The sequence below is a fragment of the Littorina saxatilis genome, linkage group LG4 (genome assembly GCF_037325665.1).
Source record: "Littorina saxatilis isolate snail1 linkage group LG4, US_GU_Lsax_2.0, whole genome shotgun sequence".
In the NCBI taxonomy this organism is placed as follows: domain Eukaryota; kingdom Metazoa; phylum Mollusca; class Gastropoda; order Littorinimorpha; family Littorinidae; genus Littorina; species Littorina saxatilis.
Window position 1 is genome coordinate 5,126,586 of NC_090248.1, and position 13,698 is coordinate 5,140,283.

The window sequence follows — 13,698 nt, forward strand, 5'->3', positions numbered from 1 at the left end:
GTTTATCTTATTCTCCATCATTTGCTGATTCCAAAAACATATAAATATGTTATATTCGGATTAAAAACAAGCTCTGAAAATTAAATATATAAAAATTATTATCAAAATTAAATTGTCCAAATCAATTTAAAAACACTTTCATCTTATTCCTTGTCGGTTCCTGATTCCAAAAACATATAGATATGATATGTTTGGATTAAAAACACGCTCAGAAAGTTAAAACAAAGAGAGGTACAGAAAAGCGTGCTATCTTTCTTAGCGCAACTGCTACCCCGCTCTTCTTGTCAATTTCACTGCCTTTGCCATGAGCGGTGGACTGACGATGCTACGAGTATACGGTCTTGCTGAAAAATGGCATTGCGTTCAGTGTCATTCTGTGAGTTCGACAGCTACTTGACTAAATATTGTATTTTCGCCTTACGCGACTTGTTTCAAGTTCAGATGATGAGGCCGTGTGCCAAAAGCAACTAATTAAAAGTGTGTGTGTGTGTGTAAAGCCGAGCGGTGGTAGCTTCACGTAGCTCCTAATATGGACCGGCTCCTAATATGGACCACCTCCTGTTCTGAAAAACTAACGGCGCTTGAGCGCTCAAAAAAGTTTTGTTCGCTGTATTGCAGAAACACAAATCTCAAAACCGTTAGGCTTTTTCTCTTTTTTTCACTCAGTTTGGCAGCGTTCACTCTAAACGGCTTTGCCGCCGAAAACGGACTCGTTTCTGTCCACAGCCAAAGCTTTTATCACACAAAAATTGCTATATATGACAGCTAAGACCGCATTTGTTACATTTTAGCAGGGTTGACCCCGAGTTTTTACCGTGCAAACAAAAAATATTAGCAAGATCTCAAAGTATGTGCGAGTCCCCTAATATGGACCACCTTCAACAAATCGAGAAAAAAAAGCTAAAAGCTATTTTCAATAATTCATTAAGAAGCTTGCTGGAAATAACCTATAACTAGTCCTCGAGATTTAAAAAAAAAAGTCTTCTTTTCGTGGAAGTTGATAATTTCACTTATTTTCACTCTGTTTTTGATAAGCTTCTTTAGTTTCCTGGTGTGCTTCAAATAATGCTCTCATCAACCCGAAACAGATCAATCTAAAGCATATTTGAATTAGACTGACTTGTACACTAAGTTGTATCATGTTATTTTGAAGTATAGGGGGCTTTTAACAGTGATTTGTGAAGGCCGCTTCACTGATCCATATTAGGCGCCCAGGCTCCTATTATGGACCATTTGTGATTTTGTCTGTATTTAATTTTTGTTGAATGTTTATCAAAGCTATTTCACTCTAATTAGGCCTAACGGTTAACCTAAGAGAAAAGGACTACCAAACACAAAATAAAACTTCTTCGCAAGAAAACAAGCTAGTTATCAGCATGAAACAAAAAGTGGTCCATATTAGGAGCCCTTCCTAACTGTCTGTGTCTGCGTCGAAGATGTTACCGTGAATGTGTTTTTAAAAGACATTTGACAGGACGGCATTCAAACCACACGCACCAGACACGAACCGACGAACAAAATACTTCTGACAACAAAATGTAAAATCAATTAACAAGAGTGTAGTAAGATTCCAAATTGTATTCAGACCAAAACAACAATCATAAAAATATACATGGGTTCTTTCATATGTGTGTGTGTGTGTGTTGATGATGATAACTAGTTTTAACGTCCTCTTAGAACTGCAACTTGCTTTAGGACAGGTAGAGTTAATATGCTTTATGTGGGGACAAGACACTGAACAAACATGCAACCAGAGAACACATATATGATCGTGTTATAATTATATCTGGAAGTCTTTTGCGATATTTCAAAATGGGGATGGAAGTAAAGATTGTGTACGCGGAATATGGTTGGACTGGAGCGGTTTTGTAGGCTTATTTTTTTAATTTTTGTTATGTGGGATATTGTTATATTTTTGGCTGAATAGGTAAGTAAATAGATAACTGGAAAAATAATACAATGAAGAAGAAAAAGCTCGGTGTGAGGAACGGAGATCAGGTTTTTTTTTAAAACAGATATCCTATTTCAGCCTTCTACTATTGAGAGACACAGGGTGTATGCCAGCTTCCATTGAAGCGTGCAATGTTTATCTAAAAAAAACCTCATGGGGTTTCAGGTTATGTTCGTTGACAAGGGTGTGTAGGTTGCAGAAATCTTGCTGGAGTGATTGGCAGCGGTCAAAGAGGTGTAACAAAGATATAAACTGTCCACATTCACAGAGACGGGGAAAGCACTTGTGAGCGCATCCATGCCATCCGTGCGAATTCTGAGAAGTATTTTAAGGAGGGAGGTGGGGAGTGTAGGCCTGTTTTGTTTTGTTTGTCGGGGCAGAATAAGCCAACTATGGGCATTGCCTTCTATTTTCAATTCTGTTTCCCAGTCCCAGTGACGCCAGGCAACTTTGGCCATTTTGTGTTTTGCTCCCGTCTTTGTTAATTTTATGTCATGAAATGCTGCTTGATCTGTAACAGCCTCTTTTGCTTCTCTGTCAGCCATATCCTTGCCTCTGATCCATGTGTGTGAGGGGAAGTACGTAGCCTAAGGGTCAGTTCTGTTCAAGAGGCAATGATCTGGTGACAGAGGAACAATATTTCCGTCTGAAGCTCTTCCCGGTTTCTGGAACCATTTTGAAGAGCAGTTATGCTGGTTTTGAGTCGGAGAGAATCACGACTCTTGTTGGAGGTCGAGGGGGGTCATTGATATAGTGGCATGCTCTCAAGATAACGTAGCCAGCATTTCTGCAGTGAAAATGGACACATCCTTGTTGAGTTTAATTTTTTAAACTTATTTTGAGGTCAGGAATGACAAAAGCACAGTCAGCTTGGTCATCATTTTTTTTGGAGCCGTCAGTAAATATTTGTAGGTGATCTTTGTTATTGTTTGAGATTATATATTTTACTATTGATGAGACAAGTACATGGTTATCTTTTTTTTGTTACACCCAGATCATGATCAGGGATGATAATGGGGGATTCCATGAACCAAAATGGGAAGGGGTGAATGGGAATGTGGGCCATCCTACCTGGGTTTACCCCCACTTTCTTGAAATATCGGTTGAACATATAGTCTGCTAGTGGGATCGTTGCTTCGTGTATTTTGGGTGTTTTTCTTTTTAGGTTTTGGTAAGAGGCCGAGGTTATAGCTCAGTTGGTAGCGCGCTGGATTTGTATTCAGTTGGCCGCTGTCAGCGTGAGTTCGATCCCAGGTTCGGCGGAAATTTATTTCAGAGTCAACTTTGTGTGCAGACTCTCTTCGGTGTCCGAACCCTCCCCCCGTGTACACTACATTGGGTGTGCACGTTAAAGATCCCACGATTGACAAAAGGGTCTTTCCTGGCAAAATTGCTTAGGCACAGTTACTAATTGTCTACCTATACCCGTGTGACTTGGAATAATAGGCCGCGAAAGGTAAATATGCGCCGAAATGGCTGCAATCTACTGGCCGTATAAAATTTCATCTCATACGGCATCACTGCAGAGCGCCTAGAACTGTACCCACGGAATATGCGCGATATAAGCCTCATTGATTGATTGATTGATTGTGTCGAACTCAGCAGTGAGCTCTTCGTTCACAGCATTGTCAAAAGTACTTGCTCTTGATACGTACTGGGCCGACTTTAGTCTTCTTTCTTCATCGAGGGGCAGCCAGCCAGCCTCTTGATACACTAGTTTGTTTATGGAGTCTTTTGGGAGATCAAAGATGAGTTAGAGTGCAGCCATTTCGGCTCTTAGGCACAATAATAGCAAACTAAAGAAGGGGAAGGAAAACGAAAGGGAGGGTAAAAACCACGCACTTCTTTACTCAAACTTCATAAAACCGACTGTGAAACTAACACCGGCTATTCTCCTTTCTCAATCATTATAAAAATCGATCCTAAAACAAAACAAGTCGCGTAAGGCGAAAATACAACATTTAGTCAAGTAGCTGTCGAACTCACAGAATGAAACCGAACGCAATGCAATTTTTCATCAGTCCACCGCTCGTGGCAAAGGCAGTGGAATTGACAAGAAGAGCGGGGTAGTAGTTGCGCTAAGAAGGATGCCACGCTTTTCTGTACCTCTTTTCGTTTTAACTTTCTGAGCGTGTTTTTAATCCAAACATATCATATCTATATTTTTTTGGAATCAGGAACCGACAAGGAATAAGATGAAAGTGTTTTTAAATTGATTTCGAAAATTTAATTTTGATAAAAAAATTATATTTTTATTTATATGTTTTTGGAATCAGAAAATGATGTCAGATGAAGAATAAGATGAACGTACATTTGGATCGTTTTATACATTTTTTTCTACAATTTTTAGATTTTTAATGACCAAAGTCATTAATTAATTTTTAAGCCACCAAGCTGAAATGCAATACCGAGGTCCGGCCTTTGTCGAAGATTGCTTGACTAAAATTTCAATTAATTTGATTGAAAAATGAGGGTGTGACAGTGCCGCCTCAACTTTTACAAAAAGCCGGATATGACGTCATTAAAGGTATTTATCGAAGAAAAAAAAATGTCTGGGGATATCATACCCAGGAACTCTCATGTAAAATTTCATAAAGATCGGTTCAGTAGTTTGGTCTGAATCGCTCTACACACACACATGCACACGCACACACACACACACACACACACACACCACGACACTCGTCTCGATTCCCCCTCTATGTTAAAACATTTAGTCAAAATTTGACTAAATGTAAAGAGACAGTATGTATTGCATCTAAACACGAGCTAAGTAAAACATTATCAGAAAAGTTAGAGCAAGAGAAATCCCAAAACTCAAATTCGAGTCACTGCAGTTCGTACTGTACAAGTTGAGAAAGTTGCAAGTCCAGTCAGTAGCCACCATCTCGGACGGATGTTTCGGGGAGGGGGGGGGGGGGAGTAGAACAAATGCCTATCTGTGGTCCTTCGCCGCTTCGAATTCCTTACAGGTCCCACACACATGGGAAAACGATTAACTCGGCCAGTACCCCAGCAAAAGTGCAAAGGAATATAGAAGAAAACTAAAATCTGACCGCGCTAAATAGTCAGGTTAGAATGACCTACTTTCTCTGCTCAACGCACGGGCAATGCAGTCTCTCGTGTACACTGTACTGTGACAAGGCTCATAATTATAGAGAAAATAAGAGATACCCCCAAAAATGTTTGTGCACTGCACTTTTTTTCACATTTATAAACTGATGATCAGTGTGTGTATGTGTGTGTTCAGTTGTGTGTGCGTGTGTGTGTGTCAGTTCAAGGGGTGTGTGTGTGTGTCACTGTGTGCCTGTCAGTGTGTGCCCGTGTGTGTGTGACGGTCAGTCAGTGTGTGCCCGTGTGTGTGTGTGTGTGTGTGACGGTCAGTCAGTGTCAGTCACAGTGTGTGTGTGTGTGTGTGTGTGTGTGCATGTGTGTGCATGTGTGTGTGCCGTGTGCAGTGACAGTGTGAATGTGTGTGACGGTGTGTGTGTGTGTATGATGTATGTGCAGTGTGTGTATGTGTGTGTGTGTGTGTGTCTGACCGTGCTGAGAGAGAAACTAGAGAGAGAGAGAGGGAGCCGATAATCGTCTGATTCTGCAGGTTCGGCACCAGGCTGATGAAAACGCAGAATAATCCATCAAAACAACACTCTAACATCAAGTTTTAGAAACCAGAAAAACTTATCGAAACTCCATAGGTTTCGTGGTGTTTTGCGCACTGCTGAAACGCGTTTAACACGACGTGAATCGCCGTGCGTTAATGTAGCGAAAACGTCCAAAACGCAGACACCCAAACTCGATGTTTTACTGTGTTTTGCAACCCGCTAAAATCTCAGGGATTTTATTGCGTTACGGCAGTTTTTCTAACTTGATGTGAATCGCACAGGTATAATGCCACAAAATTCAGTTGATTAACTTCATGTTTCATGTTATATGCCACGTTATAGTGCCAAAACGTGACTTTTCGCCCAGTGTCCCTCCCTCCTTCTCTCCGGGTTCAAATACTTCAACCATAAAGTCTTTAAGAAGCACTTGATGTCATTGCAATGAAGAAAACTAGACGAGGATGGGATACAGGGAATGGCCAGGCATTGGGTGGCGGGAGGGCTCAAGGTCCATTAGATGTTGTTACAAAAATAGCATTTGAGAGGGGTATTCCGGGTCTGTCTTTGAGGAGATAAAGGTGCGTTTGACGGGATAAAGAGTGGGGAGGGAGAGTTTTGTGAACCCCATTCCCCTTTCCGATCCAGCCTTGTACGTACAATAGTAGGCGCGTCCCCAGACGGTGATGTTGTAGACAGGGTACGTCCCGCCCAGATCCACCTGCCACCAGTGGGTTCCCTGTTGCGCTGGCAATGTGTGGATACAGTTGTTTGCGTCATAGAGCCCACTCGTGTTGCCATTGGCAGCGTTACTGGACCGATCGTGGGTACTATAATTGCTGCTCTGACTGTATTTCTTCCCCATCGCAACATTTTCTGTGCATGACACATTTATGTCAGTTGTCAGTACGTTAATGATATATACTTGACACAGAACACGTACATAATGATACTATGATAATTCTACTTTTGCGATGATCTTTACTATGCGCCTGTTAATCAGTGAGTTATCTTTCAATTGTACACACGCACGGGTGACGTTACACTATTTGGCGTCGGCAGTATCCAGGTCACTGAATAATCACTACTAAAACGAGCAAACAAAAAGGAAGTGGTGAACTACACACATATATACGTATCAATGCCATATTTTAAAACTTCCGACGATCGTGACAATAACAGGCTCGTTGCAAAAAAAATGTGCGAAACCGGACATATCCAATTTATTTTTATTATGATTGCTATTTTCATGCAGAGACTTGTACATCCTACATCCGCATTGTGTCAGTCATACAAAATAAACATTAAACAACAGAGAGAGAGAGAGAGAGAGAGAGAGAGAGAGAGAGAGAGAGAGAGAGAGAGAGAGAGAGAGAGAGAGAGAGAGAGAGAGAGAGAATAAACAAAAGACATCCACAAAAATAAACATAAAACATTATGATCAAATGCACAATGAACACAAGTTTCGAACAAGCAAAAGCACGTAAACAGTCTTCGTGAATTGAGGAATAGTATGAAAGAAACAACTACGTAGCAAGTAATAAGCATTTAGTACATTTACATATGACATGCCATAAAATCAATGAAGTACGTTTATCTACGGAAACGTGTCACAGGTATAATCAAACAAGACATCAGAAATATTAACATGTTTGGACTAAGTGAGAACGCAATGTACCATGACTGAGGAATGACAAATATCTGTCGTTGAAAGTCTTGGCATTGACGAAATGTCTAAGAACGCTTGGAAGTGAATTCCAAAGATTAGTTCCCGAAAAAAATCAGGCTAGATTTGAAAAGATCTATACGAGGCAGAGGAGCATACATTTTGTGGGGTCTCTCAAATTGTGTGAAGTGAATTGAGTAGAAAGAGGTTCTGGCACTCTTCCAGTAATGAGTTTATGCATCATAACGCCTTTGTTGTACATTCATCTTGACTTAAGAGGAAATATGTTTAAACGTTGATAATCTTCGTTGAAAACGGAGACTTGTAATAAAATAACTTTGAGTGTTAACAAAGGTTAAAGAGATTTTGTACTTGCACAATCCCATAACGTTGACGCATAATCAATGTTTGATATGATTGATTGTGAGCGTTAAAGAAGAGCTGCCTGCCATGTCTGTTCAAGAAGTGTATTATTCTGGACAACAAGTAAAGCCTCTTGGAAAGAACTATTTTTGAAAGTACAGTGTTTTGGAAAGAGAGAAAGAGAGGGAGAGAGAAAGAGAGGAGAGAGAGAGAGAGAGAGAGAGAGAGAGATATAGAGATAGAGAGAGAGAGAGATAGACAGAGAGAGAGAGATAGACAGAGACAGAGACATAGGTCCTTCAAAGCAATGGAGAGGTGGGGGAAAAGCATTCCCTCTGTATGATAACATTCACAAAGTAATTTTCATAAACAAGGTATTTTCTTCACCAAACGTGTCCATTTAAATGTAAGCCACACACACACACACACACACACACACACACACACACACACACACACACACACACACACATACACACACCAGGGGCGGATCAGTTCATTATATGGGGGGGGGGTCCAAAAGTATATTTTGAAGATATTGGTGTGAAGGCGCCAAGGGCCGAGCCGACGGCGCTAAGCGCCTAGCTTGCTAGGGGGGTCCGGGGGCAAAAAAAGGATGCAAAATGGTGCAATCTGGTGCATTCTGAGGATGATCATTACCAGTTTCAGGCAGCCGATTTTGTCACTGATTAATACCCAAAAAATTGAAACTCAACCCCCAAAAAACACAAAAAAATATTTTTATTTTTTGGCTGGGGGTGGGGGGGGTGTCCGGAAACCCCAGAAACCCCCCCCCTCGTCCGCCCCTGCACACACACACACACACACACACACACACACACACACACACACACACAGACACACACAAGGCAAGAAGGAGGAGATAGGTTGAGTCAGTGAAGATACTAAACAAAAAGTAAACTCATGCTCACATAGTCGTACAATTTGTTCGAGTATAATACATGTGAAATCAATGACAGCAAAAAAGTTGTACTCACCAACATTTTGGTCAGCTGTGATAATTGCACAACACAAAGACACGAGTAACAAGAGTTCTCTGGAATGCATGGTTATCTCACATTTCTACTATTTAAAAAGAATACAAAAACAAATATACGGTAAATAACAAAACCAAGATTTAACAGGTCCAACTATTCACTTCACTGCTATATATTTGTCAAGACCACTGAGTAGACCACCTCTACGGATCTGCCTACGCGCCCGACAAGGAAGTCAAATACAGGACTATAGAGTTGTTTGTAACAACATTTGGGTGAGAAGATCAATCAACAAAAGCAGCGGCGTTAGTGTGAAGTGGCTTTTTGCGACACAAGCAAAGCATTTACACAATGGCGACGACAAAAGCGTGTTTTTTACATTTAGTCAAGTTTTGACTAAATGTTTTAACATAGAGGGGGGAATCGAGACGAGGGTCGTGGTGTCTGTGTGTCTGTCTGTCTGTCTGTCTGTCTGTCTGTCTGTCTGTCTGTCTGTCTGTCTGTCTGTGTGTGTGTGTAGATCGATTCAGACTAAACTACTGGACCGATCTTTATGAAATTTGACATGAGAGTTCCTGGGTATGAAATCCCCGAACGTTTTTTTCATTTTTTTGATAAATGTCTTTGATGACGTCATATCCGGCTTTTCGTGAAAGTTGAGGCGGCACTGTCACGCCCTCATTTTTCAATCAAATTGGTTGAAATTTTGGTCAAGTACTCTTCGACGAAGCCCGGGGTTCGGTATTGCATTTCAGCTTGGTGGCTGAAAAATTAATTTATGACTTTGGTCATTAGAAATCTGAAAATTGTAAAAAAAAATAAAAATTTATAAAACGATCCAAATTTACGTTTATCTTATTCTCCATCATTTGCTGATTCCAAAAACGTATACATATGTTATATTCGGATTAAAAGCAAGCTCTGAAAAGTAAATATATAAAAATTATTATCAATTTTTTTTTTCGAAATCAATTTAAAAACACTTTCATCTTATTCCTTGTCGGTTCCTGATTCCAAAAATATATAGATATGATATGTTTGGATTAAAAACACGCTCAGAAAGTTAAAACGAAGAGAGGTACAGAAAAGCGTGCTATCCTTCTCAGCGCAACGAATATCCCGCTCTTCTTGTCAATTCCACGGGCACTGCCTTTGCCACGGGCGGTGGAGTGACGATGCTACGAGTATATTGGGGTGTGCACGTTAAAGATCCCACGATTGACAAAAGGGTCTTTCCTGGCAAAATTGTATAGGCATAGATAAAAATGTCCATCAAATACCCGTGTGACTTGGAATAAAGTCAAAAAATTCCATCTCACACGGCATTAAGTCTCAGGAAACATGAATACACGCATGCAGGAAGAAAAAAATATGGGTAGCGCCGTATGTATGGCAGCTCGCTTTCCCCAGGGAGAAAGCAGCCCGAATTTCCATGAGGGTAACCTCACTGGACTGTAAATCTTATCCAATCCAATCCAATCCAATACGGTCTTGCTGCGTTGCGTTGCGTTCAGTTTCATTCTGTGAGTTCGACAGCTACTTGACTAAATATTGTATTTTCGCCTTACGCGACTTGTTTTTTTATACATCAATAATTAAACTAATTCCTGCAAAACGTGTTCTTGCTTTGTAATATTGAATGTGTGATCTAACTTGTGACCACATTGTATGGAAATTGAATTATATTCAGGCAACATAGCACCAACATAAAAAGTGCACCCCTCGCTAGGTAGTACTGCCCCCTTAAGCATATAGCCTAGTTCTTTAACAAAAATACTTGCATATCGAGAGCTCATGTTTGTGCATAATCGTTACGTGTATTCTTTATGCGCAAGTCCCAAGGTCTGGTCTAAACTTTCTTGGCGAAGTTGCCCCACTTTAAGTTCTGCCAACCTTCAAAACTACACTAATTTTCTTCCTGGTTTGAATAATTGTCATGCATGTCACGCTTGCTGGGTTTGCTCAATTCAGCTCTCATACCACCAGTGCAGTTAGTTTGAATACATGCATTCATAACTCGATATCATTCAAGGCGTTTTATATAACACTCACCTTTCAACCAGTGGTTTTTTTCAACTCAAATACTGTTTTTCTTAAGTAAAGAGGAAAACTTTTTAAATATCATACAAACACTCATCTTGTTGACGTCCTATGACATTTTATTTCAGCAAGATGTTTTTGTTCTTTCAATTTAACCGTAAACCTGTATACAATCCAACAGTGTTTGTTCGTTCTCTCTCTCTCTCTCTCTCTCTCTCTCTCTCTCTCTCTCTCTCTCTCTCTCTCTCTCTCTCTCTCTCTCTCTCTCTCTCTCTCTCTCTCTCTCTCTCTCTCTCTCTTTCTCTTTCTCCCTCTCTCTCTCTCTCTGTTTCTCTGTCTCTCTCTCTGTCTCGCTCTCCGTCTCTCTGTCTCTGTCTGTCTGTCTGTCTGTCTGTTTGTCTGTCTGTCTGTCTGTCTGTCTCCCTCTCTGTCTGTTTGTCTGTCTGTCTTTTTCTTTCTCTCTGTCAATGTAAGTAAATAAATGAATAAATAATCAACAAATACATGCATTAAAACAATCAAAAAGATACACAAATGGATTCATAACAAAGATCAACAAAAACACAGAATGAAACTGAACGCAATGTCATTTTTCAGCAAGACCGTATACTCGTAGCATCGTCAGTCCACCGCTCATGGCAAAGGCAGTGAAATTGACAAGAAGAGCGGGGTAGTAGTTGCGCTAAAATGAAAAAAACGTTCGGGGATTTCATACCGAGAAACTCTCATGTCAAATTTCATAAAGATCGGTCCAGTAGTTTAGTCTGAATCGCTCTACACACACACACAGACACACAGACACACACACACACACACACACACACACACACACACGCACACACGCACGCACACAAGCACATACACCACGACCCTCGTTTAAATTCCCCCTCGATGTTAAAATATTTAGTCAAAACTTGACTAAATATAAAAACAACAAAATCAACAGAAAAGGAATCATATTGTGTTTCAGATTGAGGCTGTACAACGATACACGTTGAAGGTATGGCCGTGCACACCATGTTTTGCTTTGCATAGTCCACTTCTTTCTAGCCACGTTCTACCTGCGTGACTATCTGTGCAGTACACACTATCTTCTTTCTTCAAAGCAAGAATACCACTGTAATCCGGCACACACCGTGCAACAAGGAAGTTAGGCAAAACTCTTTGTATCATAACCTCTCTCAGCATATCAGTTGTGAAGGAACATGTATTGGTATCATTTTCACAGTGTGCGATTGTGGCACAGGTCGTCTGAAAACGCGTTTGTGGACAGAGTACTCATGCACTATGGAAATGTGTGTGTGTGTGTGTGTGTGTGTGTGTGTGTGTGTGTGTGTGTGTGTGTGTGTGTGTGTGTGTTTGTTTGTGTGCGTGTTTCTTGCTGAGTGTGCGTCTGTGTTTTCTTGCTTGTGTGTGTGTGTGTGTGTGTGTGTATATGTGTGTGGGAGTGTTTGAGTGTGTGTGTGTGTGTGTGTGTGTGTGTGTGTGTTTATAACAAGTCAATATTTGATTGAATGTATTCCGGCAGATTGTCAATCGAGAACGAGGCTATGGTGTAAATTTGTGCTCGCGTTTTTTTCTTTGTTTTTGTGTCTGTGTTTGTGTTGCTTTGTTTTATTGATTGCAATTACCAAAGCAAAGGAATTGTCCTTGCATTCTAATTTTGTTTGCATCACTAAATCCAAAAATATACAGATGTAATATGTGTGATTTTATTTTGAAGTCAAAAACGAACATTGTATCTTTGCTCCTTAACTAAACAGATGAACAGAAAAACACGTTTTTAACAGGCTATTTTACATCTCAGAAAAAGAAGGCACTGAAGCAAAAGACATATAAAGACCATGCATGACATCCAATCACTCCGCCTAGCAGGGATTAACATGTTCTTCTGCCGCTATGTGCATTTCTTGCAAACTAACCTTGTCCCCAACTAAACGGAGTCAAACAGCATTGTAGCAATGCGAAAATGTACGCTAACTGTGTGACACGGTTGTCAGCTGTCTCTGTGCTTGTAATAATAATGATAATAAAACATTTTTCTATAGCGCTGTTCACCGCCAGATAACAGTCTCCTGTTTACAACAAAAACAAGGCTTAACGTATTAATTTCTTTGAAAGCGACTGAAAGACGAGATCTCAACAGTCGCAGTGCAGTTATTCGCCTCAAAGTGTAGAGTATAGTTACTGAAAAACAACCGGGAAGTAACTATTGTCAAGGTTAAACGTTTTACAAGATTTCTGCGAAGTGCAACCAGAGAACATCCTGTACGCTCCAAGAGATGTGGACAAAGGCGAAAGAATATCAAGCAAGATCATTTTATTTCCTCACTACAGACACAGGCACGTAATGTTGTGCTAAATGTACTGGAAGCCACGCAGTCAATTACTCAACCCCACCCTGACACTTGCAAGTGGCAACATATGCATAGCTATAACTTGCAGTCTATTCCTAGTAAAATGTGATACGATATTTTTGTAATAGATTTGTTCCCCTGAAAATTAAGAAGTGCTAAAGCCAAACACAACAAAAACAGGGAAGACCGTGTTTATTTCTTAAAAAGCGACGGAAAGTTGACCATGTTGCATTAGAATTCAACCAGTCTACAGAAGACAATACTCAGAGTCAACTGTGGTGTAAACAAATCAACAATCAAATGAACACACATGGGAACACTAATAGAGAAATATTGTGAACTTTGCACACACAAAATATTGCGACACTGAAACTTGAGCATTAATTCGTTTTAAACTGTCAATGCTATGCAAGGCAGTTCACTAACCATCCGGCACATTTTTGAGATTACAGATGTGTTTTTTCTTACAGGGATCACATGATCGACGCTCAAAATCCACCGGAGAAAAAACGTGAGGTACCCTTTCACAATTGACGAACATTCATAGTAGGCAAAACAAGGCAACTTTTTACGTAAGAGGCGAAAGTCACATCAAGTATCTACCTAGAACAGGTTGTTTTGTTTAGCTGGCTTGCGTATTTTGTGTGAAATTCCATTTAATTCCGTACAACTTCATTTTAAAATTCGTAAGTTAAGTATTGAATGAGTATTTGATAAAACA

The 13,698-nt window shown here is 40.2% G+C and overlaps 1 protein-coding gene across 1 annotated transcript in view; it reads right to left on the reverse strand.

Moving 5' to 3' along the window:
* Positions 1-10,061, reverse strand: part of LOC138963631 (delta-like protein A) — a 49,085-nt gene extending 39,024 nt beyond the window's left edge. Inside the window, exons 1-2 of the mRNA XM_070335478.1 lie at positions 8,581-10,061; positions 6,214-6,429 (exon numbers count right to left, since the gene is read on the reverse strand). Coding sequence (XP_070191579.1) covers positions 6,214-6,429; positions 8,581-8,650 — 286 coding nt within the window. The 5' untranslated portion in view covers positions 8,651-10,061. The remainder of the gene's footprint in view (positions 1-6,213; positions 6,430-8,580) is intronic.
* Between the last annotated feature and the right edge of the window lie 3,637 nt (positions 10,062-13,698).